Consider the following 26,299-nt stretch of genomic DNA (forward strand, 5'->3'; position numbering starts at 1 on the left):
TCAACCACGTAACTTTGTATAGGGTTTTTTGAATTATTTACTGAAGTTACAATATAAAACGTTCAACCTTTTGTGTCGCGCTCGAAACAACATTTGTTATTATTTTTTCAGTTTGTTAAGAGTTACACATGCTATAGTTAAAAATGACTACATAAAAATTTTGATAACAGCGTTACATTTTTAATGTGTCTAGTTATATCCAAAAATATAGTCATAAAATATTGAATATTTATACCACGGGAATATCTCAATTATTAAAATTACGTTGTTCTTTGAAAGAAGTCGTTGTATTGCTTTTTGAGAGGTCACCGAGATTTTAGAAAAAAAAGTTGTTACCCTCTGAAGAATAACGATGAATGGAACAAACTGGCCTTATGATGTTTCATTATTAAATATCACGAGATCGCGAAATATTTTTGGGCAGTACCTGTGACCCGGAGGTGGGAAGGTCTACTTCTAAGTATGTAAGAACTTTATTTTTCACATTTCTGCAGGCTTATTATTCATCTCAAGCTTTCGCGCAAGCTATCGTAAGATCACCAGTGGCACCGATTTATATTTGTTTTTTGTATCATAATCGCTCCAAGCCAAGATCGGCACACACGATCGCTCGTCGCTCGAGCTTTCATCGAAAGAGAGAGAGAGGAACGCTTAGCAATGTGCATACGCGCGCAATTCGTCACAAGTGCGCACAGTTGACGCAACAATAGCAATTTTCGAGCCGATAGTCGCGGGTTTACGTATGTAACGCATATAGCAGTTTAGTGGGCGGCTATATTACAGGGATCGTAGCGGGACCGGCACAGCGATTCGCCTTCAATACATCGGAACGATTAAAAACCAGCGAGATTCGAATAGCTCGCAAAACAAAAGACGAAAGGATCGGTATCGGGTACGCAGCGCATACATTTATATGCTATGAGTTAGCTCGAGGAGACAAAATAATAACGTGCACCTGCGTGCGCGATCCGATCCGTCGTAACGCGTCTTATCTCATCATCGTCGTCGTCGTCACAGCTCGAGCCTGTACGTGAAATTCATGTGCACCTCTATCGCCATGCACATTCATATGCACATGCAGCTTACGTTTGTATAGACTCGCGGTAGTGCACTCATAGTTCGTCACTCGAGGGGGATTGCCGAGCGCCGTACACGGCCGATTATTATTATATTATACACATAGGCATGTGTAGCATTACGCACGTTTGATATTACGTTTCGACGGCCGAACAATGCGTCGTTTCACTTTTGATTCGCCCATATGTGTAGGTATTTTATATACGCACACCCTTGCAGCACAAATCTCTCTTTGTACTCGAGATACACGACTATACGTATAGCTGCGCTGGCGCTCGTAAGACGTGTATAAAACGCGAGGCAGTAGCGATCGCGAGGTACGTCTGTAAACGTATCTGAAATGCACCAAAGTATACTTATTGCCGCGGTACAACCACGATTTGTCATGATTGCATATGATATGCCTGTATTATGTACAAGGTTTTCCGCGCGAGCTGGCTTGTGCCCGGCAAAGTGGCTGCACGTGCGCTCGATCATCGACGCTCCGTGTGGCCGATAGCGCAGCTGATTCCTAATGTTCTTCCTAATGGCACGCTGCAACAGCACAACAGTCGTGAGGGCAACATTTGCATGCTCTTGGTCGATACTTCCGATAAAAAGCTCTACGTATACATCAAGTACATGGTATATGGGCTTGTCCATTGAGATTCAGCCACTCGCGCGCGCGGAACCTTTTTCGTGCGTCGATCGTAACTTCCATAACTCGTCAGCATTGATTAAAGTTTACTGTTACTCTTTAATTTACGATCAATTTTTTGATCGTTCATTAACAGTTAAGCACACTTTTTTCTTCATTTTTCGTTTTTGACGAAATTTAAGTCGTCGTAATATTACTGTTTGAGAGTGACCTATGAGTTCGATCGTCTCACCCGTGGTAGTGGCCTTAACCATTCACGTTCTGAAGAAGTGTACCTGGTGCAGAAAGCTCAATTGGTACCCTCTGAATATTACGATAGGTGACCAAAAACACGACATTCCAGAAAACGCAAAAGAAGAAAAAACTTAACACTTGTAGCATAGGGAAAAGGCTCACGGAAATAGCTGTATCTCAGTACAGCATCAACATTTTGGAGTTTTGAACGATGCAATGGAAAGAGGAGGAAAAATCCTACTCAAAATTTCAATAAAAAAAATTTTAAGTTTAAGGTGTATATAAGCCCTTAACATTTACTGGAAGTAACTGTCTAAAATCACATAATCCGTGAAACTCATTGCGTTGCGTTGAATAATTATATTTTATATATTATTATACTGATACTGGTGGAAAACGGCACAGACAACTAACAACTGTAAAACATTAACGCTTATAATTTTGGAGGATTAGAGACAGAGATGAAGAAACACCCGATGCTCATATATCATCATCATCAAACAATCAATCAAACAAATGAAATTAAGAGGGTTCAATTCGATCTATAATCGCAATGGCTCTTATATATATTAGACTAGTGTCTATGGATCGATCAGTTTTTATTCTATGTATGATGACCAAATTGACAACAGTTTCTCCGAAAATACTAATTTCCAAACTTTGGCTATATACGCTGTCTCGGCCCATGTACTCTGCATAATCGTCCCGAGATGTTAATTCTTGGTCATTTTCCATAATACTATAAAAATCCCAGTTTCGCATATCTTCATCCCAATTTTTAAGCTCAAAATCAACGATTTTATTTCTCATTTTGGCTAGCACTGCCCCATTCATTTTTGGCTAAACATCTAAAAAGGCAATTTTATCACCTTTAATCCATTTTTCTCGGTAAAAATTTTTATTATGTACATTTGTACTCTTGAAAAAGATGTTTATGAACTTCTATTTGCTCAACATTTAATATTACTTTCTGTCGAAATTTATCGTCATTGGCTTTTTTCTAATTTCCAGCGATCAGAAATGTTGTAAAAAAGTTTATAAAGAATAGGACGAATATGTGGCTCTTATCTATTATTTCATAGAATTTTTACTTTTTTTTATGGTTGACAAGTAAAAAATAATTTTATTTACGTATTACACTGAGAAAAGTACCTTGGAAAAAATTACACTGTTATAACAAATTTAACCGCGTATAGACGTAATTTTTACCATATGATGAAGTACGGTAGTAAAATTTGTTATGACGTGATAATTTTTATGAAACTCGCTTATTCTTGTACGCATCGTAGTACAATTTTTTAGTTTCTCATTTTCCCGTAATATTAAATCATTAATAAAAGAGTTTTTACGAATTATTAGACGTGAGATACATAATTTCATTTCTTTATACACATAATTATAATGACTTAGTTTTGATTTTTTTACATTGGTAACTACGAAGTTTCTTAATTTTATTTGTACATATTATTAAACTACATAAAACACTGGCAAAAAGTATAGAGTTGTGCTCATTCCATTGTTTACGTTGTGCGTTACATGCATGACCTCTCCATGTGTTGCCTAGGCCCTGGCTCGGTATTTTGCTGCGTTTGCCATGGCTTATAGACGGGGGACTGTGCGTGGATTTGATGCTATTCGCATATAGATACGTCGGGTTTTCAAAATTTAGCAAGCATAGCATAGCAACCTTCGCCAGTCTGTCCGCATATCTATAGTTAGTGTGATGGGTAAAATTACCTCAGAAAGTTTAGTTAATGAAATTCCAAGTGAGAAAGATAGAATAGAATTCAGTGGTTTATTTAACTGCGCTGTGAGATAATTATCAATAAATGACGATGAAATTATAAAAATATTATAAAATAATACTTGATCTTATTGGAGATATTCCATTGTGAAACAAGAACCTAATAATGTGTCGCTTATTGGAAACGATTTCAAATTGATTGACAAGTAGCCCGATCCTAAAAACTTTCAACTTTTACTATTTCCGCGAGAAAATTTAGGAAGTGTTGATAATTATAAATATATGAGCTAAGCCATAGTTAGCGTGATGGTCAAAAAAATTTTTTTTCTCAAATTATGGACTTTTAAAGAGTACATTGAAAAGTGAAAATCCTGAAAGTTTCAGCTCTCTAGGTCCAACCGTATTGGATTTTCAGGGTCTTAAAGTTGAATTTTCTTTTTCTGCTGATATTTTGCTTGTAATTCTGATTTTCTGGGGTTAATATGAAAAAATTGTTGAATCATGGTTTTTAATGTAAAATTTGATGTAGAATTCAAATTTGTACTTAAAAATCATATTAAGAATTGGAGTCCCCATAAAAATGATATTTTCATGCATTAATCATGTCACTGTGCAAAAATAAACATGTTCGTATCCAGCGATATGGCCAATATTGTAATATGTTCATCGATACATCAAATTACAATTTCTGATAAATTTTGGTTATGGGCAGACAAACAGAATTCATTATTGAGCTTAATATGAGTCAAGAAACATGGTTTTTCTCTCATTTTCCTTGATTTTTGATTTATATTAAGCTCAATAATGAATTCTGTTTGTCTGCCATTAACCAAAATTTATCAGAAATTGTAATTTGATGTATCAATGAACATATTACAGTATGGGTCTAATCGAAGGATACAAACACATTTTTTTTAGTACAGTAATATGATTAGGACATGAAAATATCATTTTTATGGGGACTCCACTTCTTGATATGATTTTTAAGTACAAATTTGAATTCTACATCAAATTTTACATTAAAAACCATGATTCAACAATTTTTTTATATTAACCCCAGAAAATCAGAATTGCAAACAAAATATCAGCAGAAAAAGAAAATTCAACTTTAAGACCCTGAAAATCCAATACGGTTGGACCTAGAGAGCTGAAACTTTCAAGATTTTCACTTTTCAATGTACTCTTTAAAATTACATAATTTGAGAAAAAAATTGTTTTTGACCATCACACTAACTATGGCTTAGCCCATATATAAATCATAATGTAATTATGCATAACTCGTATTTAATTAAAGTGAATGAAAATCAAGAAAGTGAATTTAATAATAAAATAGATACATAGTTTTTGAATTTAAAAGCGTGAAGCCCAATCTTGAATTGAAGAAAGACATTTATGTTGCTGATTTATTGAATTTGAATCTTGATTGTGAAATTATCGAACAAAATAAAAGTAGAAGATTGACCAGAAAGAAGATCAACGAATACAATCCCAAAGCAAACATCGGTACAATGCTTAAAATATCACTATATGTGATATTTGCGAAAAAAAATTATCAAACAAATGTTCACTCAAAGTCCACATCGAGTCAGTGCACAATAAACTCACTCATTTATGTGATATATGTGGCAAAACATTTGCACAAATTTGCTCTCTAAAACTCCACATGAATACTATTCATCATGGTAACGCATATGCATGTAATATTTGTGGAAAGGAATCCACAACGAAAGGTAATCTCAAAAAACACATTGATGGGGTGCATGCTAGTATCGCCTATGAATGCAATAAATGCAAAAAGTCATTTACTCAAACAAGCAGTCTCAAAACCCACATAGATACGATTCACAATGGTAGGACATATGCGTGTAATATATGTGGAAAGAAATCCACAAGAAAGGGTAATCTCCAATCCCATATTGATACGGTGCATCGTGCTATGCCTTATCCATGTGATGTATGTGGCAAAATATTTACACAAAAAAGCAGTCTCCAAACTCACATCGATGCGATACACAAAAGGTGTCACACATACATGTGATATTTGTGGAAAGAAATGCACAACAAAGGGCAATCTTAAAAAACACATTGACGAGGTTCACACTGGTATCACCAATCCATGCAATACACGCAGAAAATCATTCAATAAAAAAATTAGTTTCTAAACTCAAATCGATGCAAAACCAATTAGTATCAATCACCCGTATAGTACTCGTGGAAAAATATTAAAAAATGATAAAGTACATATAGGCGTTAAACATGCATGTGATAATTTTGGAAAAATTCAAAAGTAAGAATTATCTCATCCACATCAACTCAGTACATAAATAATATAACACATACATGCGATGTGCGCGGAATTTTCTACTAACAATTGTATTGTGATATAATCTAGTTATATGTAGAAACAATGTTTATTATTTCTGATTCTGCGGTAAGTCAAATTTGACGCGTGGGTGTGTAGATGCAGCGCAGTCGATAACTCGTTTCTGCGCAGGTCACTCGGGTCGAAAACATAGAGGCCGCCGCTGTGACGCCGTGACGTGAATCGTGACTCGTGATACTGTATAGTGAGAGACACACTGCACGCAGCCTACTTATATAACATAACGCAGACGTCGAGAAACTACGAACCACGTGTTTACGGTTATACTATATATATAAGCTATACGTTCGATTAGCCGGTGTAAATACCTACAGAGTAAAAAGCGACACACGTGTGCAACTATCTTTAAACGCTGGTTGACACTTGTAACTAAATAGAGGAGAAAAGTTTTGCATAGGAACCATAGCAGTTGCAGCATCACATTTCTAACCTATACAACAGGTGGGCTTATTAGTCTGTGAGTATAATAATATAGTACGAGTCTGCATTTTAAATCGAAGTATAGTATTGTCTACTCGAGGCCTAAAACTTCAAATATCTCTTAGAGTGCACAGTGAAAAAATTAAAGTATTAATACATAAAGTCAAGGACGTGAAGGATAGCGTAGAAGACACGATGAGGTATGATTTTTGTTTGTGTCATTATGCCATAATATATTGAACAATTTCTAATGAAACTCGATTATTCTTCAGGGTTAAACAAGAGCCAATGGATACCTTAACGAATGCAGCTGACGAATATGTTTCCAATTTGGTGGAATCTGAAACATTGCCATTTCATAAATCATCGGTGAGTTCAATGATTTAAACTATGTTCTGTTTCTTCACTATCAAAAATTGTAACACAATTTTAACAATTTTAACAATTTTATAGGACAACGTAGATGAAAATGTGTTTATAGACTTTGAGTGCAAAGAGGTTAAGCCAGAACCAAAGTGTCTATCGACAACAATCTGCAAATCTGAGTATAAAAATATTCAACCAACAGTAAAAAAAGAAAACGTAGATCAGACAGATGACACTAATGAAAATATACTTATTGATTTTGAGTGTCACGATGTGAAACCTGATCCGAAATCTTTATCGTCAACCATCAAATCAGAGCATTCAAGCTTTCAATCTATCAGGAGAAAAGGAAATAAAAATCCAATCAACTTGAATGGAAAACGTCTCATAATTTTGATAAAAAAAGGATTTAATTATGACAATAACTGTCACTTCCATGTGAGCTCTCGCTTCAAACTAACTAATTGTGAGCAACTTCAACATTGTAAAGAAAAAAGATCGTATGAATTAGAATCGTGTCAAGAAACATACACAGCAAGAGCAAGTCGGAAGAAGCGTACAAAGACTACACGTGGAAGAATTATGCAGTATGAATGTGACAATTGTTCCAAAATATTTAGAAGTAGACGTAATATTATATCTCACATAAATGAAGTACACACTTGTAGTAAATCCTACGAATGTGAAATTTGTCGCAAGTCATTCGCCCGCCAGAATACCCTTACAATTCATAAGAATACAGTACATAATCACCTCAAACCGTTTAAATGTGATATTTGTCACAAATCATTTGGACTAAAACAACACCTCCAACGTCACGTGAGCGCAGTACATGATCGTAGCAGACCCTTCAAGTGTAATGAATGTTCCAAAAGCTTTGGATACAAAGGTCAACTTATAAGGCACATAAAAGCAGTACATGATCTATACAAACCCTTCAAATGTGACTTCTGTGACAAATCATTTGCAAGAAAATGTAGTGTGAGAATTCATGTAAATGCAGTGCATAAACGCAGCAAACCCTTTGAGTGTGATATTTGTAAGAAAACGTTTGCCCACAAAAATTCCATCAAACTTCACATTGTTGGAGTACATATTCGCAGTAAACCTTTCGAGTGTAAGATTTGTCATAAGTCATACGGACGCAAGAATTACCTTGTCACTCACATGAATGGAGTACATAAAAAGGGTAAAACCTTTAATTGTGACAAGTGTAACGCTAAATTTTCATATCAGCAAGGCCTCTATGAACACAAACATACAGTTCATGGTCAAAAATCTTTTGAATGCAATATGTGTCACAAGTCATTTTACTTCCGGGGTAAGCTAACAGCTCACATGAAATTAGTACATGATCTGGAAAAACCGTTTGAATGTGACATTTGCTTCATAAGATTTGAAGAGAAAAAAAAACTTGAAAATCACATTAAAAGAAAACACGTAAAACCATTCCCATGTAAGATTTGTGACAAAGCATTTAGCAATAACGGTAACCTCAATAGACACAAACTAGAGAAACATTCTATTAGCAGATCTGTTAAAAAATGAGATTATTCCCTAAACAATTAGAGGCAATATATTTATATTTACATAATTATCATAGTATTTGAAAAATGTTGACTTAAATATTCTACATAATTTTGTGAAAAAACTTGGCAGTATTTTCAACTGTTATCAGTTTTATGTTGATTGTGAAAAGTCCCATATTTTATAAATATAAAATATATTTATAAAATATATTTATATTTTATATTTTATAAATTATATATAATAAATAACACACCTAACTTTAAAATATATTTTGAATATTTTTGATTTTTCAACTCCTGGTCTACATCCCCAATTCCTCAATTGGTGTTTTTTTTATAACACTTTACAGTTAAATTGACGGTTGTCAAGTGAAAACCTCGAATTTGATTTTGCATATTAAATGGATCGATATTCACCAAAAATTATGAACCATATAAATTCTTTTTTCGCATCGTAGTGGAATACTCTTTAATTGTATTAATGTTAAAGAGAGATCGATAGAAAAGAGTCTGTGACCATTTCGACATTGTCAAATACGTTTCTGAGACATTGATGAACAATTATCGTTTCGTTACACGCTTCAAGCGTCAATTTAAGTCGCAAATTTGGCCTCGAATTCCGAGGATTCGTTACAGAATTGCTCATATGTACACAATACAGGACGTTTTGTATAGGACGTACAAGATGCTGCAGTGCATCCTCTCGCGGTCGCACGAGCACGACGGCGATCTGCCGCTGCCGTTGCATAGCTAAATGCACGTAGATTAATTGCTAGCGATCGGTCGGTGCACGAAAATATGATCGGCAAGTTTTGCAGGCACATTAGCCGCTCGGCGATCGGCCGGGGCCTTTAATAGGCGTTATTTGTTTCCAACAATCGACGGCCACCACATCGCTCGCGATTCAGCCGATCGCCGCGGCTCCGTGTGTGTACCTAATACATAATAATAATCGGCGCGCGATTCGCCACGCGCGCGGAGCCCAACGTCTATTATCCGTATACTGCTACTGCGCTATAATCGCTCGCGCGTGTGTATGTGGAGCTATTAGCTGCGCGAGCACTGCACCTACACATTAAGGTGTATCGTAGCTGCAACTTGCGCAACACGTGCGTACCAGACGCTGCGTGTATCAGGCTCTCTTTGTACATCGAAACGGCCGTGTACGTTGATTTTATATACATAGAGACCGATCTCGAACGATCGTTTATGTTAATGCGTACATACGCGCGTGCATACATGCACGACGAGCTGTACATACGCGACTGCTGCACGTGTTTTAAAAAATGACTCTAAAGCTCGCTCACGCGTAGACGTAGCTTTGGAGGCCCCGGCGCGTGCACGAGTCTACTCGCGAAAGCAATTAAAGGATAAATAAAAATCCTGCGCGTATCGATACAGGTTGCTCGAGCTCGTACGCGTGTGTCAATTTGAGTAAGTCCAGTCAGTCGCGCTGCCGAACGGTAGCTGGGGCACGAGAGCTCCGGTAGCTCGGGTAGTAGTACCTATTAAACGATACATAATATATATTGGCATTAGAGCGGCTACGCGATCGGCATTTATAACTACTACTATCGCCATTAGCTGCACACAAATACATGCAGTATGTAGCTGTAAGCCATACATAAAGAGCTACAGATCACGCGCGGAGGAGTGTAAATCGTGACCGCAAGACGAATCGCTTCTCCGACTCGTAGCACAGCCGGTGCACTGTAATATACCTACTCGATCGACCTGCTCCAAGTCTCTTACGTATATTACAAGTACGCCGAGTTCGTAAACACGAGGGCAGCAGCGGATTGTTTTTGTCCGCACAGCAGCAGCAGCAGCGAAGTACATTATGAGCTTTACGTGCATCAATCGCGGGTCTACCATTGACAAGATCGATCAATCGCGCGACGTATTTATGCGTATTAGTACAAGGAGAATAGATGGGCCAGAGCACTCAACGCTCACATAAGTAAGGCTAATTAAACCTCGACCGCGAGCTACTTATAAAGCCGCGCTAACTAAGCTCAATCTGCACAATCGTACAGTATATACAGTAATATCAGATCGGGGATACGGCAGCGGCAGTCGAGTGCAGGTCGCAAGACGCATGTAATATAAAGTATATAGATACGCGAGCGTCAAGTCCAACTTAAAATTCGCAGTCTGATGAGCTAATAAAAGCCGCGCTAAGCGCGTATAAACGCGGCCTGTTAAGACTCTAGCTGCGCGCGTGTAATATGCAACGCGCAGCGTCGGGAGCAGCTCGTTATAACGCGAAATTCGTGCACAGGTTGAAGAATAATTGCTCGACGAGAGGCACTAACTTATGCGCGCGTCCGTCCGTCTCCGTGCGTGTATCTGATATATAGGTGGAGGGCATCTCTTTCTCTGTGCGCTCGGCTGCGAGCTCTGGACTCGGTACATACACGGGTCGTTGAGCGTGTAACGTACGTCCAGCAGCACTGTTGAAAAGCGCATTTCCACGTCTCGCTACGGGACGATGTATGCCGCCGCGTCTCTGCTACCACTACGACTGCGCGTATCACTCGACATCCTCCGTTAATTTAGCCCTGCGCTGCGCAGCGAATCGCATATTATGCGCGCTGTACCTTTGTACACATACACATGCACATAGAGACAGACATAACAGGGCACTGTAAATGCACGCGTATATCTTTTTCCGCGCATCTTTATTGCCTAATCGTTTCTCTTTATCCGAGTGCGATGCTGCTGCTGCCGCAGTTGGGCTCCCACTCGAGGTATATAGTTGAGCCAGGCAGCTCGCGCGGGACCAGGCTTATACATGCACGCATGCACAAGAGAGCTGTATTATATGTGCGTATAGATCGTATACGCGTGGATATCGCAGCGCCGCGGCGATGATTTATATCTATTCGTCGAGCGGCTCTCCTTTCCCTTTGCTCGCGAATTTAATGGCCGCTTATGTATCTCGTAAAATAAGCCACGAGGCAGCTTTAATTAAACTATCCCGAAAATGGTCGAAAAATACGATAATTATATATCCTATGGAATTATATACGCAATGATCCGCAAACGCAGCGGCAGCAGCAGCGGCAGCTTTGGCAAATTGTTATTTTACCGATGCTCGCGCTTATTAATTTTGAAACGTGTACACGCGTAAATGTTCCTATCCATCGAGAATGGAAAAAGTTGCCAACGAGTATTTTTTTTTTTTTCATTCAATTTTTTAATTTTTGCCGTACGGGCCGCGCGCGCGCTCGTAGTACGCGCGTCAAGTGATTTATGCGAATTATGCGCCGCAGCTTTTATAATAAGCGCGGCATCGCAATATTCGCGTACATAGGTATACATAGTCTAGTATACATAGTAATATACATAGTCTAGTATACATAGGTATACATAGTCTGCAGTACAAAATCATACAAGGTATATAAGCCGTATAATAGCCAGTTATACTGTCAGCTCGCTGAGAAAACCAAGTATTAATTTTAAATTATCCCCCTAAAGGTTTTTGCTCACGCGCGCGAGCGAGCTTATAATTGCGCAGCCAAGTGTCTCGCGCTCGCTGCGCGCGGACTGCAACTGAACGCTTAAGCTCCAACATTGATACGTGCAACTGCCTTGTCTGAGAGAGAGAGAGAGACAAAGAGAAAGACGTGCCGAATCGACCAAGTATATCGTTTAATGCACGTATTATCGTTATTTTTGGTCCCGCGATGCTTCGAGAGCCGCGAACTTGTTCCGATTACAATTGCACGCGCGGGCCAAGGTCGACCGCAGTGCGCGAGCGCCCGGAGGATGCGATCTCGCATCCTTGCCGATTTTTTTTTCGTAAACGCGAGTTGCGAAATATCGACGCACGATGGTATAATTCGGACTCGACTCGCTGTTATATACGTTACGTTGTATACCAGTTTGACGATCGGTATAATACGCGTGTAATGCCAGTATATATACATCTTGCTTTTCATGTAAAACGTTATGACGTACATGCACGTGAACAAGTTTGTTATACAGGTACACAGGCTGCAGACCGCGAAAGTCGGTCGAAAATGGATATAATGTAACGTCGGAGCGTATGCGATCATCGTCGTCGAGCTCGTACAGCATCTTCTCCGCTTTAGCTCGATCAGCGATCGATGTAATGTACGTGCGTTGTTTTATTGTGCATAAGTGTAACTTATATCCCGGAGCTGGTCTTACGCAACTTGACGGAGTATACATCGTGTAAAATTGTCCAAATACGAGTTTCATTGTTGCACTTTTTATACGCCGTACGAATGCAGGTCGTATATAAATATAGGCCTGTGGGACGACGATCGTCATCTTCAAGCCAGTGCACGTGATAAGATCGTCTTTCTCTTTCATCGTTTTTTTGTTCTCGGATGAAATCGGTAATTGCGTTGCAGCATCGCTCTCGAGGTTAATCAAAAATCATACTCGTCTTCTCCACTTTCGCAGTTGCCTCCCTGTGCAGCTTTATTTTCTTTCTCTCCCAAGTGTAACACGTCACTTTGCCATAAATCGTTGTTTACCTTCGCGTCGTACGGAGAGCGCAAAAAAGCCCCCCGCTCGTGTGTGCTATTATCACTCGAGTTCATAAAATGCTGCGAACAGCAAAGAACAAAAACTCGGCCAGTATAAAAATAATGCGGGAATCGAATATTGGCCTTATTCGCGAGCTGTTGTGTAGACACACGTAGAGATAATAAACCCGCTGGCTTATAGCTATGGGAAAAACTACGCGGCGCGCACGAGATCGACTCGATCACGTGTGATCGTAGCGATTTATAAATGCTTGGAAAAGTGAGTGTCGAGACGCGAGTAAATTATCGACTCTCGTTAACTAAATTCGCGAATAAACGTGCGCAAAAACACGATATCTATCTATCGGGAATCGTTGCTTTTTGTATAAAAACGTAATCGTATGCAGCGAGGAAATTACAGTAGAATTTGAAAGACGTGCTCGTTGCTTACATTATTTAAATAAAATAACGACGTGTGTATTACACGTTACCGATCCTCGTCGTAATACAAACATATCATCGAAAGCAAGTTTAACGTCACCGCGCGCGACGACGTCGGTTACACTCATTAGCGCGCCGCACGACGCATAGCAGCAGCAGCAGCAACTTACATCTTAGCTACGAGCACAGCTCACTTTGGGCCGGAGATGAAAAGACATTTATTACGACACGATCGGTGTGCAATTTGTGCCGGCTATTTAAGGACAGATTGTGCCTGTAAACGGAGGCGCGCACCACGAGGCACGCCACACGACGGCCGAGCACGTTTGTCATTTGCGCGGCGACTCGAACGCGCGTCGATCGCTAATAAACTGGATCTCGCGTTGACAATCCAGTATTTAGAGCTCCTTTACTCAGAAGCGGTAGTACGCGCTTTTATATACACGCGTTATATAGCTGTACGTACAGCGTCAGCCGACAAGCACCTTCTTTTATGTATTAATTTGCCGATTCCACCTTCGCTTTATAAGTATATATCAACGGCCAACTTCGGAGAATCGCCGCGATGAGATAAAGCTGCGGCATGTCTTCGTAATAGCCTTTAACAATTCTACATGTACCACGATATGTGTGATTTATAAAATGATTGTATGTAGTTCTATCGAAAAATCGAGTTCCATCGCCTTAGAACATTTTTGTTTATTTTTTTTTTCATCGTCTTTTCAACGTAAATTACCCATTGGCAGTCGCGCGCGGCAATTTGATGTATAGCCGCGCAACGCGCCAATCGATCACGATCCGCGGAATTATTTCTCACGACGATCGCGGCTTCGCTCGCGCGAAATAATTGGACAGCTCCAATACGACTTGGATCGGGAATTGGCAGCTATCGACGCCCACCTAACGCGAACACGTATACAGTTATTTTTGTACGCCTGTGCAATGATAACGATACGATTCTCCTTGAAATTGATTTTTGTTTTCTTTCGTGTAATTAATTATGACGATGCGTGGAACGATAAATATAAATTTAGAATTAAATAATTTGTAAAAGTGTTGTCAAAAATAATTCACATCTCGTTTGAATGTAAATAGTATTTATATTAAATACTCGGTTGAGATAAAGCGTTGAAAACAAAAATATTCTTATTAAAAGTATAATAACAAAAAAACAATAATAATAACAAATAATATTGAAGACAAACACTTGAATTTTTCGTTTAATTAATCCCAATGTAAGCACGTTATTCAATTAAAAAAGGGTGATAGAAACTCCGAAATTAAGAATATCAAGGTAAAGAAAAATTCATTCTGTACCTCATCGGGTAATTTGATTAAAAAAAAATATTTACGCGAATGAGATCTGTCACACCAAGCATCGGAAATCATGGAAATAGTAAGCGATCGATTCAGCGACTGCCAACGACCCCCGAGACAACCCAAAATCACGACTAAAAGCGTATGAGCCCACTAAATTTCACATTTCTATAAATTCACATTAACAATTTTGATTTTTAATTATTTCGCTTACTCGTTGTTATGTGTGCACTGCGATCTAGCACAGGTTAGGGAGTGCCTGCAGCCGGAAAGTCTCAGCGAGTTTCAAGCGCGCATGACTCAGATCCGCAGTATTTTGGTGCTGAAAAACAGCGATAAGGAATGGTCCGTCGGTAAAAGCCGTCCGAAATTCGCCAATCTTCCCAGCCACCTCGTCGACTCGGATTTTGGATATCGAGCCAGAGATCGTAAATACGTCGTTTTTCATTACAAGATCGGAAAATAATTTTAATCATTTTTAATTCATTCGTTTTATTTATTTTTTTCCCCCCAGCCAACAACGTCGACAATACCATTCACGGAGAGTACGAGCACGACGCGAATTACGAAGCGGAAAAGCAGCCCGGCTATCAGTTGACGCGACGCTACGAGAGTCCGTTCGATCGCTGTCAAACTTTCGGCCGATCTCTGCGACTGGATCCTCGCAGCAGCAGAATTCAACGCCTCTTTCAATATCAGTCCGGCGAATGCGAGTGCGAGGCGGATCGGAAAACTGGCGATGATCGTCTTAAATTACTCGCCGATGGCGGAAGCGAAGACATCTTCGATCGGATCGTCGCCCAGAGCAGCTCCAATAACATTTACGAGGTCTTTCACGGGGCGCCGGTGCAGAGAGACTTGACCGACGTGAAAAATGCCTTGGCGCACGTCAACAGTCTGCGCCTCATAATCAAAAAACGCGACTCCGATTTGATTTTTTTAGAGCTGATGGATCACTACAACTGCGTCGATAAAGTATGCGGGCACGCGATGTGTTTGCGATTCTCCTTCACGTCGCTCATAAATTCAATTATTGTCAGGACAAACGTAAGGTCGTCGACTCGGTGGAGTTCTATCGGGCTCTGGCTACGGTGAACATCAAACCGAATCCAAAAATGTTCAATCTCCTGCTGAAGATATTCGACTGGATCGAGGGGAACGATATACGCTACGAGAAAGCTTTGGATCTGCTGAATTGGAAATATGTCTTTCCTTCGTTTGAAAAATTACGATTGGGTAAATTTTAGTTTAATCAAATATTTAATGCGTCGTTGAAGCACGATTTAATTTAATTTTTTGTTACTATTTAGTTCATCCGGTCGAGGAACGAAATTACACAACGACCTATCAAGATACTATGACATGTTCTTAAAGTTCTTAACTAAAAGCATATCTAAATAAGTCAAAATCACAGTAAAAAAATATGCTAAAATTATTTGGAGTTATGTTGCTTCAGTGCATTGACGTGTATGTACAATAAATTCGTCGATTGAGTCAAAAAGTTAAATATTCATTCCAGGAGCCACGCAAAGTGTGCTAAAGATTCTTTAGATCTGTCTCCGTAATCGTATAAAAGTTCAGTGCCGGCTGGAATGTCCTTACAGGCATACAGGATAATGTGAGGTTTTCCTCTGATTTCAATCACTTCGGGCTTGAGATTCTTGTTTTTTTGTGAATGATTGAGAAGTCGCCCGCATCTGCCGGTATCCTTCGTAGCATCAACGCTATCGATCAAAGTATTATTAATGACAATGTATCCACTATTGTACACATCAGTAAAACAGTAAAAAAAACTTACCACAATGTGGAATTTTTGTATTGAAAATAAAACATGTAACAACCGATTCGTTTATTTTTAGAATATTTTTTTTCTCTCTTTTTAGCTTCGTTATTATCAATAAGTTCACCGTGATATTCAACAACAAATTCTCCCTTGCTAAAGTCCTTAGTGGTCACCACTCCTTTTCCTTTGACACCAAACTCAGCCACCTATAGGGTAACGATTTTTATTAAAGAAATAACATTTTTTAACTTAATTTCATAATTTTTCATACTTCATACCTCTAATCCCTCTTCTATATTTTCAGTAACCTTACGTCTAATTTCATTCATAATTTCTTCAGGAGATGGTCTATTATTTCTAGCACTCCGGCGGAGTGGTGCCTCCTCAGTAACTTCTTCATTTATTACAATACAGTGAGACTGAAATTTACAGGAAATAATAGTTTTAAAGTGTATCGATTTAAGTTACAAATGAAAATGCATGCAAGGTGGAATTTATTCTCACCAATCTCCTCCTTTTATTATCTTGATCATCTTTTACGTGGAGCTTTTGCATATCTATAATTAATTGTGCATCGGAAGAATTTATTTCCTTTTTTGGTATGGTCGGAGTTGAGAAAAAAGCTTCTTCCTTTCTTTTGTTCTTAATGTTTTCTTTCCCTAATTCTTTTTCATCAATTTTTTCTTTACCTAATTCTTTTTCATCGATTTTTTCTTTTTTCACGGAAACTTTATCAATCGGACTTTGAGTTTTTGGAATTATTTTAGGTTCTAGATCAGTACTATTTTTATCAGTAGTCAAAATATTTTTTTCAATAGGTGATGAGATATTGTTCAAATGGTTTTCATTCGCTGAAGCTGTTAACTTTTTTGAACTCCTCGTATTTCTTGCAACATTATTGTAAGGGGTTGTCCGTTTTGATTTACCTTTGACACTTTCGGATTTTGGAGTAGGTAACAAACCATTGCCATTAATATTTTCAGGAGTTGATGCTTCTTTCATTTTATTTTGTAATTTAGATGGATTTATTTGATTTTTAGAGTTAACGTCGAAACCGTTTTGAAGTGCTCTCTGACGATTTAATTGACTATTAACAGTATCTTTTTCGTTAACATTATCAAGTTTTAATGGTGGAGTAGGTAACAAACCATCACCATTATTATTTTCAGGAGTTGATGCTTTTTTCGTTTTATTTTGTGATTTTAATATATTTTTTTTATCTTCATCTTTAACGGCGACGAATTTTTGAGGTATTATTTGACCAGTTGACGGACTATTATCAGTTTTTTTTTTATTCTCACGATCGAGTTTTGATACTTTTTCCGCAGTTAACTTTCTTTGGGAGCGAGTCATCGGACTGTTTCTTTTAATTCCAGCTTTAGTTTGCATTCTTGAATTAGCTTGATCCAATACAATAGGTTGTTTTTCTGACAAACAATCGTCGACATAGCCATTTTCATCTTTGGAAATTTGATCTGATGTATCATTTTGTTTTGCACCGTCTGTCTTTTCTTTTTCGCCCTCTGAAAGGTATCATTCAAGTTACAGGTCTTAGATGTAAAAATTAAAGCATGTCATGTACTTAAATGTTCGTCTAGTTAACTAGTCGATTCTTTAGTTAATAAGTTTTTAAAAGAATTATCACCATTTTTAGCATACAGACCTGGCTTTTGAGGTTCAGGATTTAGAATTTTTAGTTCCTGTTCATTGAGGGAAGGAAGTTCATCGGTAATTTCTGTGCCATTACCAGTAGCATTATTCTCCGAATCTTCAGAACCGGATAAATATGCGTCGAGCATAGTGCCAGGCACATATGATTCTTGTTCATGTTCTTGAGCGGCCGCTCGAGCAATTGGATTAAGTTTTGGATTCTTCTTTGTTTTTCTAGCCATTTTCAACTTTATATTTTGAACAAAAAAGTTAGACTCACTCTCCGCTCTGAACACAATTTAGGAAATAGCAAGCCTAAAATCACAACAAACGTTCACCTTCTGGCACAATAAATTTTCATAACGTTATAAATACACATTCAAAATAAAATCTTACCGAACTTGAAAAGCAACTGCGCGCACAATCCGAAATTGAGAATTACTTATGTGATTGATTTTCGAATTCTTGTTTACAGTCTATGGAGTTAGGGAATAATAATATTTTATTATTCCAAGCTTCGTTCGAAATTTTAAATAAGTATTGAATAGTTATTTAATAAGCTAAAATCTTGTTTTCTAAAAAGACAAATACCAATAAAAATTTATCTAAAATAAATTGAATATTAAAAAACAAAACCAATTTAAAAAAAAAATTAATTTTTCAAGTTTAAATTATTGAATAAAGTGGTTTATTTTTAGTCAGATATACAAGTATTAAGAAATTGTAAAAATTAGTGTGTTCTGTTTTTTTACATGATTTTTAATGCTAATATAAAGATTTGTATGAAAATTTACAGAATTGAATAAAGTGATGCTACTTTAGAAACTATAATAGATTCAGAAAAGTTGTTACAAACAGAAAAAAAATGTTCGTTACTTCTGTTGTAAAAATGAAAGCAATACATTTTTTTCAATATTTTCAAGTAATAGGTCATCAAGATGATACAATTCAGGCAAAAGAAGGTTACCTAAGGCTAAGAGATTTTTGTCATTATACTTTTTTCATGGTATTGAAAGCAGTTTCACTAGGGTACTTAATATTTATAATTAATCACTAATACAAGTAGTAGTATAACATCATGCATCATTTTCATACATCAGACCGTTCTGAAAATTACAGACTCTTGTGGATAATCATATTTTAAAAATAAAACTTTTGCAGTATTGAGTTATTTAATTCATTTTAACAAAATACATTATTTTTTATCTAAATAATTATTAACAACAGTTTCCCTAAAGGTTTGATCCTTGTGGGTAACTCATTAATAACAATCTGTACACTTTGGATGTTCAATTTTTCCTAAAGATATTAACAATTATGTATATGCAATTTATCTAATAAATGAAATTTACAATGTAAATGTGTGTGATAGTATAACTAGTAGTACCATTATATATTATGTTATTAAAAACATAATAATTTCAAAACAATAATCAAAATTTTTTACTTCAAACAGTCAATTAAGTATAAGCGGGCGATGTCATACAATGATAATTTTGGTTATACTAATTTAAATGATCGATGGCTATGTACAATGAATAAAATTTTTGAACTAGTGAGGATATGGAAACTACATTGCCAGCCATGGGTGGCACTTTATCGTTTCTTTATCTCTGTCTCCATAATCATAACTCAATTCACTGCCTGTAGCTATATCTTCTTTCGCCACAAATATGAGATGTGGAACAGACATAACCTCAATAACTTTTGTAACTAAATTACCATTCCTTGAATGATTTATCAATCTCCCAATTTTACCAGTCTCTGGTGTTGAATCGATGCTATATTATAATAAGAAATATTTTTAGTAAAAATATTACAAAATTTAAAAACATTAACCAAATAGAAACTCACCAATACTTTTGATTATTGTGTTTAAAGTAATACATGTAGCAACCCGCATTCTTATCTTTGGAGTAATTAGCTTCTCTGTACTTTGCAGTTTGACTATCTATGAGCTCGCCTTCATACTCAACTACAAATTCACCCTTGATGAATATTTTAGTTGTTATGATTCCTCTACCTTTCCCACTGAAATGTTTAATCTGTGCAAAACATAGAATAAGTTACTTCTTGTTTATTATATTACAAAGTCAAAATATATATACCTCTAAACCATCATGGCAGTGGTTCAATATTTTGTCGACCAATTCTTTTTGCTTTTCTTCCAGCAGGACAGTTTGCGGTTTTCGAGTGCTTTTACGCACAGGAAAGAAGTCGCTTAGCTGTTTCTGTAACTTGTTATCTTTTTTGTTTTTTTTTTGGGTTGAATTAATCTGGCAGGCCAAAGTTTTGTTCGAATTGGCCTCGCTCGCTTTATCGCTGGAGCGCACCGTCGTTCTCTTTACTACTTTACCATGTTGTATGGGTCGGCGTTTGGTCGTTCGAATGAAGGGAACGTTTTTGCTGGGCGTAGTGGACTTCTCCATAAACTCGACGTTCTCCTCGAAGAGCTTGGACGTGCAGTTTTCGTAATCGAGCTTCGGCTCGCACAGCTTGGACGATGACAAGTCACCGGTCTCACTGGCTGCTTGATCGATTATACTGTGTCGCGGCACGACGTTGACAGTGACTCGCGAGAAACAAGTCGTGTCCGTCATGATGTTGAACGAGCTATTGGCCTGCAGAGGAGGTTTCGTCGCGATTTCTGTCACCATCTCGGCGTGGAGCAATTAGCCTCTAATTCACTAATATTTTCAAACAAAACTCCGACTGCACGTGCGGCGCTCTTGGTATTTGAACGAAATGCCAAATCAAAATGTCCGCTCGTCTGCCCTCCCCTGACACAGGTACACGAGATCCGTCTGTCTGTTCCACGATGTGCACAGCTTATCTGGCGGTGGGCCTCTCACTTTTATCGATACCGTTATTACGATGCTCTTGCGTCGTATACAGCCCGAACGACGCACCCACACAAGCAATGGATGACGCTAGGTAAATGACGCACCTATTATCTGTACTTTCTAATTCAAGTCTCGCAGCTCCTTGGTCTATTCCACAGCGGGCACAACAAACATGGCGTCTATATAGGTGCGCGTTCGAGCAGCCGATACTGTACAGTCACTGAATAAAAGTGTATGATATCTGTCACCCACGCGTACGCCACAGTTTCGACACACCGCGGATCGCGATAAACGCGTCTTTCGTATCGCTTGCCTAAACGCTCGCTGTTTACACGACGCGAGTTTATTTTTAACCGACACACAAAACGCAAACTTCAGCGCCACCCGTAAGCCGTTTAAAAAACGGTTGTTTCACCTCTCCTCCGAAACTCCCCAAGACTCGAGCACTGCAGACTCCCCTTTTCAAAGGTAAGTAAAGCATGTGCTTCTGCACTGCCCCGTGAGAATATGCGGAGAGTCGCAGCATTAAATAACAATACAAACAGTGACTCGCGCGCGTTTTCGCCTATGCCACTTGCCAACTGACTGCACAAGTTTTGACCCTTCTGAGCTCCCTGCTTGAACCAATGAGAGCTCGGAGTGGAGTGCTGCTCGCCTCACCGCCCCAATAGGCTCCCTCGTACGCGGTTTAGCCACTCGCTCCGAGGGTTACTCAAAGCTTAAAAAAATTAAAACTCAAGCATCCTATCAATGGATTCAATTTGAAAATTAAAGTCCAAAAAAACTTACAAAAAATGTAAAAAATAGTCAATCAAACTTGTAGTTTGGCAACTTCAATTAAATAAATGCATAGACTAACGTCATTTACATCGTCAAACAAAAACTCACGCGCAGCGCTACTTCCTTCTATTATGGTTCAACCAAAGTGTCAGGTGTCAGGTGGCGAAATGAAAAAAACTCACTTGAAAGTTAATGATTGATTAATTTTAATTAACAAAGGTAGAAGAATAACAGTGAAAGTAATAAAAGGTTGGTTCGCAGCTTGCTGCCTTATCTCAGAGCGTCTGCCGCTTGCGGCCTTGCTCATCGCTCGCTCGAGCCTGTCTGACTGTCGCGTATGCCGTCGGGCCTGAGGCCACCGCGCGAGGCGCCACTGGCGGGCAGCGCGTGCAACGCGTACACACACACATACGTGCGAGCTGCGGCTGTGTTATGCGAATCCATAACACTTCATTTACTTTTGGTAGAAAATTAGTAATGTTTTCGACCTGGCAAAAATTTTACAAATCGTGTGTATAAACATTTTCGAGGGGAATTTCAGTGATCCACTGAGAAATTAAAGATTGAACAACTCCGAGTTTTTAAATTAGCCCATATGAATTTAAACAATCATTAAATCTATCAATCTACATCTCTCATTATATTTATCAATTCTAAACTTAATAATTGAATGTAACAAACTGTACCATTATAGTACTTTATGCAACGGGTACGGATATACTTTTTCAGCGAAACGAGGGGTTACAGCACGAGCCGAAGGCGAGGGCTGTAACGAGTTTCGTTGGAAAAGCATATCCGTATCAGTTGCATACAATATTTTATGGTACAAAAGCCTAAAAGTAGCGGCAAAGTTGCGATTTTTAGGTTAGCGTGCCATAAACATAATAGGTGAATAAAATCACGCAAATATTTTAAGAAAAAATATTCTGATGTTATATTTTGTACTAAATAATTTATACATATTTCATTCATATAAGCTATGAGAAAAAAATATTATCACAGAAAGTCAAAGATTACACCTACTTTTATCTGCTTCTTAGTAAGATGCAACGCAATACCTGAACCTCAAATTTCATGTATGGCCATTTTACAAATTAATAGTATTTCTTCATTGCTCAAGTGTTTAATTACTTTTTCGCAGCATAATAAAGGAAGTTTACCCTGCAGAAGCAACATCATGTATTCTAATCCAGTGTCTTCATATATTTTCCTCAGAAGACATTTTATTATGTATCCTTTAATGGTTTCAGATGAATAACGGCAATTTTCTTTGAAATCATCTGAATTAATAACTGTTCGGAATTCAGAATGTTTCAATAATTCATACCCTTTTTTAGGAGCAGACACACAAACATCGAGTAGAGACACACCGTTTTTAATCATCATTTTTTTCATACTGTCGATTTCTGACGCAATACATCCATGCATCGACCATCCACTCATACACGAATCATCAATTTCCTCGTGTTTGGCGATGTAAAATTGTTCCCACCTTTTCAAAATATCCATCCTCTCCTCTGTCATAAACATTTTCCCTTTTTCTACGATTACAAAATGTTCGTAAAGAAAGCCACAGTAATACCGATTATAGTAATATTGAGTTGAATATTCGTATTGCTCTTTTTCCAGAAACCAACGAATTTGATTTGAAGAATCTGTAAAAATAAGAAACTCGTTAAACTTTAAACAAATTGGAGTTTTATCAAATAAAATCTTACCGAACAGTATTGCGTTCTTAAACTTATCCCTGTTGTAGTTGTGAGCGTTGTCAGGACTAACTGCATCAAGCAGAAATTTTAATACCATCAAGCCGCTTGATCCATTAATTTTATATCCTTTCCTCTTGAGCAGATCGAGAATAGATAAAAATGTGCACATTGCGTCTACATCACTTATCAATATGTCTCCGTATTTCAAAAAATCCTTTACCACGTCGTACCCAGAATTGAATACTTCATTGATGTCAGCATTGTTTATCAGTAGAATTTCTAGATTTTTGATGGCAGTACTCATGGCTTTTTTTGTACAACAACTCTCGTAAGGAATACGCAATAAATTATTTAGGCAAAGAAACAATGGGCTGCGACCATCTTGGTTTTTTGCATTCACATCGCACTTGTAACTAATAAAAAGTTCAAGAAGTTTAGTGTAACAATCTACTGGTACTTCAAAGAGTACCCAATGGAAAAAACCATTGAAAAAAACGTGCAAAGGGTTTTTTTCCAAGAGTTTCAAATTAGGATCAGCACCATTTTTCAAAAGCAACTGTACTATTTTAATTTCATTATATTTAGTTGCTAGAGTCAATGGTGATTCATTGGAACCATTCAGGCGTCGCCAAATGAGATCAAGATTGTCTTTCTGATCTATGAATTTCTGCACTATCTTGATTTGTCCATACATGCAAGCTGCGTGTAAATACGTAAATCCTTCATCGTCGCTGTGATTTTCGAGTACTCCTGAGTCTATTTTACGTTTTAGCAGCCCCTTCAAATAATGATCACCCACAAGTTTCAGTATATCTAGTCGCTTTTTGTTATCGCGTTCATCTAAACGTTTAAGGCACCCTAAAGGCGCTTTACCCCAGTCATGTACTAATTCCAGATCGGCGCCATTGTCTAATAGTAACTTTGCTATATATATTTGATCGAATTCAAGAGCTAAAGTCAAAGGGGTTTTATCGATCCCATTTTTATTGAAAACACAATTGATATCTACACCGTTACGAATGTATTTCTGTACCGTGTCATAACAGCCAGACATACAGGCTGCGTGTAAATAAGAGAACCCTTGTTTATCGCTGATGTTTTCGCCCCCGGAATATTCAAGTAAAAAGCCCATAGTTGACCAATCTTGATGTTTCGCTGCAATATGAATCGCCGTTTGATTCAAGTCATTGAGTACTTGCAACTCCGTGCCATTTTCCATGAGTAATTTGACGATCTTGTAAGGCCATTTTTTCCGCTCTAGAGCTGTTTTTAAAATCCAGTTGATATCCTCCACGCCACCGTCAAATTCAACTACAATAAATGCCACTAGGTCGTCGCACTGCCAGTCGTCGTGCTCTATGAATGTTTTGGTAAACAAATTTCGTTTTTTTTCTCTAATTTCTGACGGTGAACTTTTCGGCATTATGTATTGTTTGCTAACACTCACTAACTCAAACTTTACAATAGCCTCACTACTTCTAAAATATGCGACTTATGTAATATTAATTTTTATCGATGATCATCAATTATATCAATCAATTTATTATTATTTTTTTTTTTTACAATTTTTGTCTGCACATACACACTTTTATGATACACATCCACTCCAGAGCGACGATTCAGAGCGACTGACTACTGTGCAGCAAAAGTCTTCTCATAGCAAACACAATGGGTTTTTCCCCATCGAACGCCGGGCAAGTAAAACATCAGTTTTATTTAAATATTCGAAAAACCATACTCTACTTTTGACACTTATCAGCTGCTCGATTTTACCTGTACAGACCTGTGCATATGGTAAGATACCGATACATCGTTTTCGAATTGTTATACAAGTGTTACAACGTATATCAATTTACTGCTTCGAGTATCTATGAATCTCCCACGGTCGCTTCTGCTACGGTGGGGGGCTCACGTTCAGCTGCTAACTTTCGAAATAAAAGTCTATACGTAGCTTTGGATGATTCTATCTATATCGAGTGTCTTCGTGGTTCGCGTATGTTGCTTCATTCAAAATACGGCGCAGCACACGCGTAATGATCGCACAAATGTTTACAGGCTATGTATAATACGTATCATTGCTTGTGAGTTGCATAGTGAGTGCATCAGAGAGTAATCGCAGGAAGATTGTGTTGACCCTGGAGAACGATTCACGTGGAAAAAAGTGAAAAATATTTGCCTTTTTTTACATATTATACTTGAGTGACTGTGCGTTGTATGTGATTACGTAAACATGTCCACGCCCGCCGACGAGAAATCCGCTGAAAGTTTCCATGGTAGAGATGGATACGAAAATCAGTATAATTCAGAAAATATTGTTCATCATAACGTAGTCACGAAAATTGAAAAATTGAAGAAATTGCGAGAAAAAGTTAATTGGGAGATCGAAGAGGAGCGTTATGAATTTCTTCCGCAATTGTACGAGTTAATCAACGATTGGAAAGTTCAACTTCCTGACCTCCAAGACATTTTTCAAAAGAAAGAAATGGATTGGCTTATCGCAGAAGGTGCGACGAACAACTTCTTAATGGACGGAAGAGATATACTTGTCGACTTTGTGATCAAGACCGGCTACAAGGACGAGCCCGACCTAGACGTAGATGGCAAGCCACTACTGCGCTGCCCCACGGCATTGCATCAGGTAATCGCTAGAGGAGGCAGCTACGAACTCGTCGTCAAGCTTTTTCAAATATACCACAGGTTTGATGTGAATTATACCAGCGAGTCTGGTCTGTCACATTTTCACGTAGCCTGCGCATTCGGCTGCGAAGACGTTGTTCGGAAATTTCTCGAGCTCGGCCAAAATCCCAATTGCCTCGCGGAGAAATCGGTCGAATCGCCACTGTACTTGGCTGTGGCCAAGTCTGGCAGTAGATGCTTGACTGAATTA

At 38.1% G+C, this 26,299-nt stretch overlaps 5 protein-coding genes across 5 annotated transcripts; 2 read left to right on the forward strand and 3 right to left on the reverse strand.

The window, feature by feature from the left end:
• The first annotated feature begins 6,504 nt into the window (after positions 1-6,504).
• On the forward strand, positions 6,505-8,409 carry LOC106658234 (zinc finger protein OZF-like). Its single transcript, XM_014380091.2, has 3 exons — positions 6,505-6,695; positions 6,768-6,864; positions 6,949-8,409. Exons 1-3 carry the CDS (start codon positions 6,691-6,693, stop codon positions 8,407-8,409), a joined length of 1,563 nt encoding a protein of 520 aa, XP_014235577.1. The 5' UTR covers positions 6,505-6,690.
• A 6,173-nt stretch (positions 8,410-14,582) lies between these two features.
• On the forward strand, positions 14,583-16,011 carry LOC111694078. Its single transcript, XM_023460780.1, has 4 exons — positions 14,583-14,789; positions 14,895-15,075; positions 15,162-15,883; positions 15,958-16,011. The coding sequence occupies exons 1-3, from the start codon at positions 14,718-14,720 to the stop codon at positions 15,740-15,742; spliced, it is 834 nt and encodes a 277-aa protein (XP_023316548.1). The 5' UTR covers positions 14,583-14,717; the 3' UTR covers positions 15,743-15,883; positions 15,958-16,011.
• LOC106658254 (N-lysine methyltransferase KMT5A-like) lies at positions 15,914-18,558 on the reverse strand. Its single transcript, XM_014380116.2, has 6 exons — positions 18,477-18,558; positions 18,094-18,395; positions 16,935-17,953; positions 16,709-16,849; positions 16,446-16,636; positions 15,914-16,371 (listed from the first exon to the last, which is right to left on the reverse strand). Exons 2-6 carry the CDS (start codon positions 18,320-18,322, stop codon positions 16,158-16,160), a joined length of 1,794 nt encoding a protein of 597 aa, XP_014235602.1. The 5' UTR covers positions 18,323-18,395; positions 18,477-18,558; the 3' UTR covers positions 15,914-16,157.
• Positions 18,559-18,818: 260 nt separating this feature from the next.
• Positions 18,819-21,367, reverse strand: LOC106658250 (histone-lysine N-methyltransferase pr-set7-like). The gene is made up of 3 exons (XM_014380112.2): positions 20,189-21,367; positions 19,935-20,125; positions 18,819-19,861 (listed from the first exon to the last, which is right to left on the reverse strand). The coding sequence occupies exons 1-3, from the start codon at positions 20,735-20,737 to the stop codon at positions 19,651-19,653; spliced, it is 951 nt and encodes a 316-aa protein (XP_014235598.1). The 5' UTR covers positions 20,738-21,367; the 3' UTR covers positions 18,819-19,650.
• Positions 21,368-22,768: 1,401 nt separating this feature from the next.
• On the reverse strand, positions 22,769-25,030 carry LOC111694079 (ankyrin-3-like). Its single transcript, XM_023460784.1, has 2 exons — positions 23,422-25,030; positions 22,769-23,358 (listed from the first exon to the last, which is right to left on the reverse strand). Exons 1-2 carry the CDS (start codon positions 24,833-24,835, stop codon positions 22,769-22,771), a joined length of 2,004 nt encoding a protein of 667 aa, XP_023316552.1. The 5' UTR covers positions 24,836-25,030.
• Positions 25,031-26,299: the final 1,269 nt, after the last annotated feature.

Source organism: Trichogramma pretiosum, unplaced genomic scaffold, assembly GCF_000599845.2.
Source record: "Trichogramma pretiosum strain Unisexual culture from Peru unplaced genomic scaffold, Tpre_2.0 scaffold6, whole genome shotgun sequence".
Taxonomy (NCBI): domain Eukaryota; kingdom Metazoa; phylum Arthropoda; class Insecta; order Hymenoptera; family Trichogrammatidae; genus Trichogramma; species Trichogramma pretiosum.

Bases quoted from the DNA above. Each gene is read 5' to 3' on its own strand.
- LOC106658254 (XM_014380116.2), bottom strand. From the start codon at position 18,322: ATGGCTAGAAAAACAAAGAAGAATCCAAAACTTAATCCAATTGCTCGA. The intron at 16,850-16,934 runs GTGAGAATAAAT...TGTAAATTTCAG, and splicing joins ATAATAAAAGGAGGAGATTG to TCTCACTGTATTGTAATAAA. The intron at 16,637-16,708 runs GTATGAAGTATG...GTTACCCTATAG, and splicing joins ATATAGAAGAGGGATTAGAG to GTGGCTGAGTTTGGTGTCAA.
- LOC111694079 (XM_023460784.1), bottom strand. From the start codon at position 24,835: ATGCCGAAAAGTTCACCGTCAGAAATTAGAGAAAAAAAACGAAATTTG. The intron at 23,359-23,421 runs GTAAGATTTTAT...TTATTTTTACAG, and splicing joins TAAGAACGCAATACTGTTCG to ATTCTTCAAATCAAATTCGT.
- LOC106658250 (XM_014380112.2), bottom strand. From the start codon at position 20,737: ATGGTGACAGAAATCGCGACGAAACCTCCTCTGCAGGCCAATAGCTCG. The intron at 20,126-20,188 runs GTATATATATTT...TGTTTTGCACAG, and splicing joins ACTGCCATGATGGTTTAGAG to ATTAAACATTTCAGTGGGAA. The intron at 19,862-19,934 runs GTGAGTTTCTAT...ATTATAATATAG, and splicing joins CACAATAATCAAAAGTATTG to CATCGATTCAACACCAGAGA.
- LOC111694078 (XM_023460780.1), top strand. From the start codon at position 14,718: ATGGAAATAGTAAGCGATCGATTCAGCGACTGCCAACGACCCCCGAGA. The intron at 14,790-14,894 runs GTATGAGCCCAC...GATCTAGCACAG, and splicing joins CCAAAATCACGACTAAAAGC to GTTAGGGAGTGCCTGCAGCC. The intron at 15,076-15,161 runs GTAAATACGTCG...TTTTCCCCCCAG, and splicing joins TGGATATCGAGCCAGAGATC to CCAACAACGTCGACAATACC.
- LOC106658234 (XM_014380091.2), top strand. The intron at 6,865-6,948 runs GTGAGTTCAATG...ACAATTTTATAG, and splicing joins TGCCATTTCATAAATCATCG to GACAACGTAGATGAAAATGT.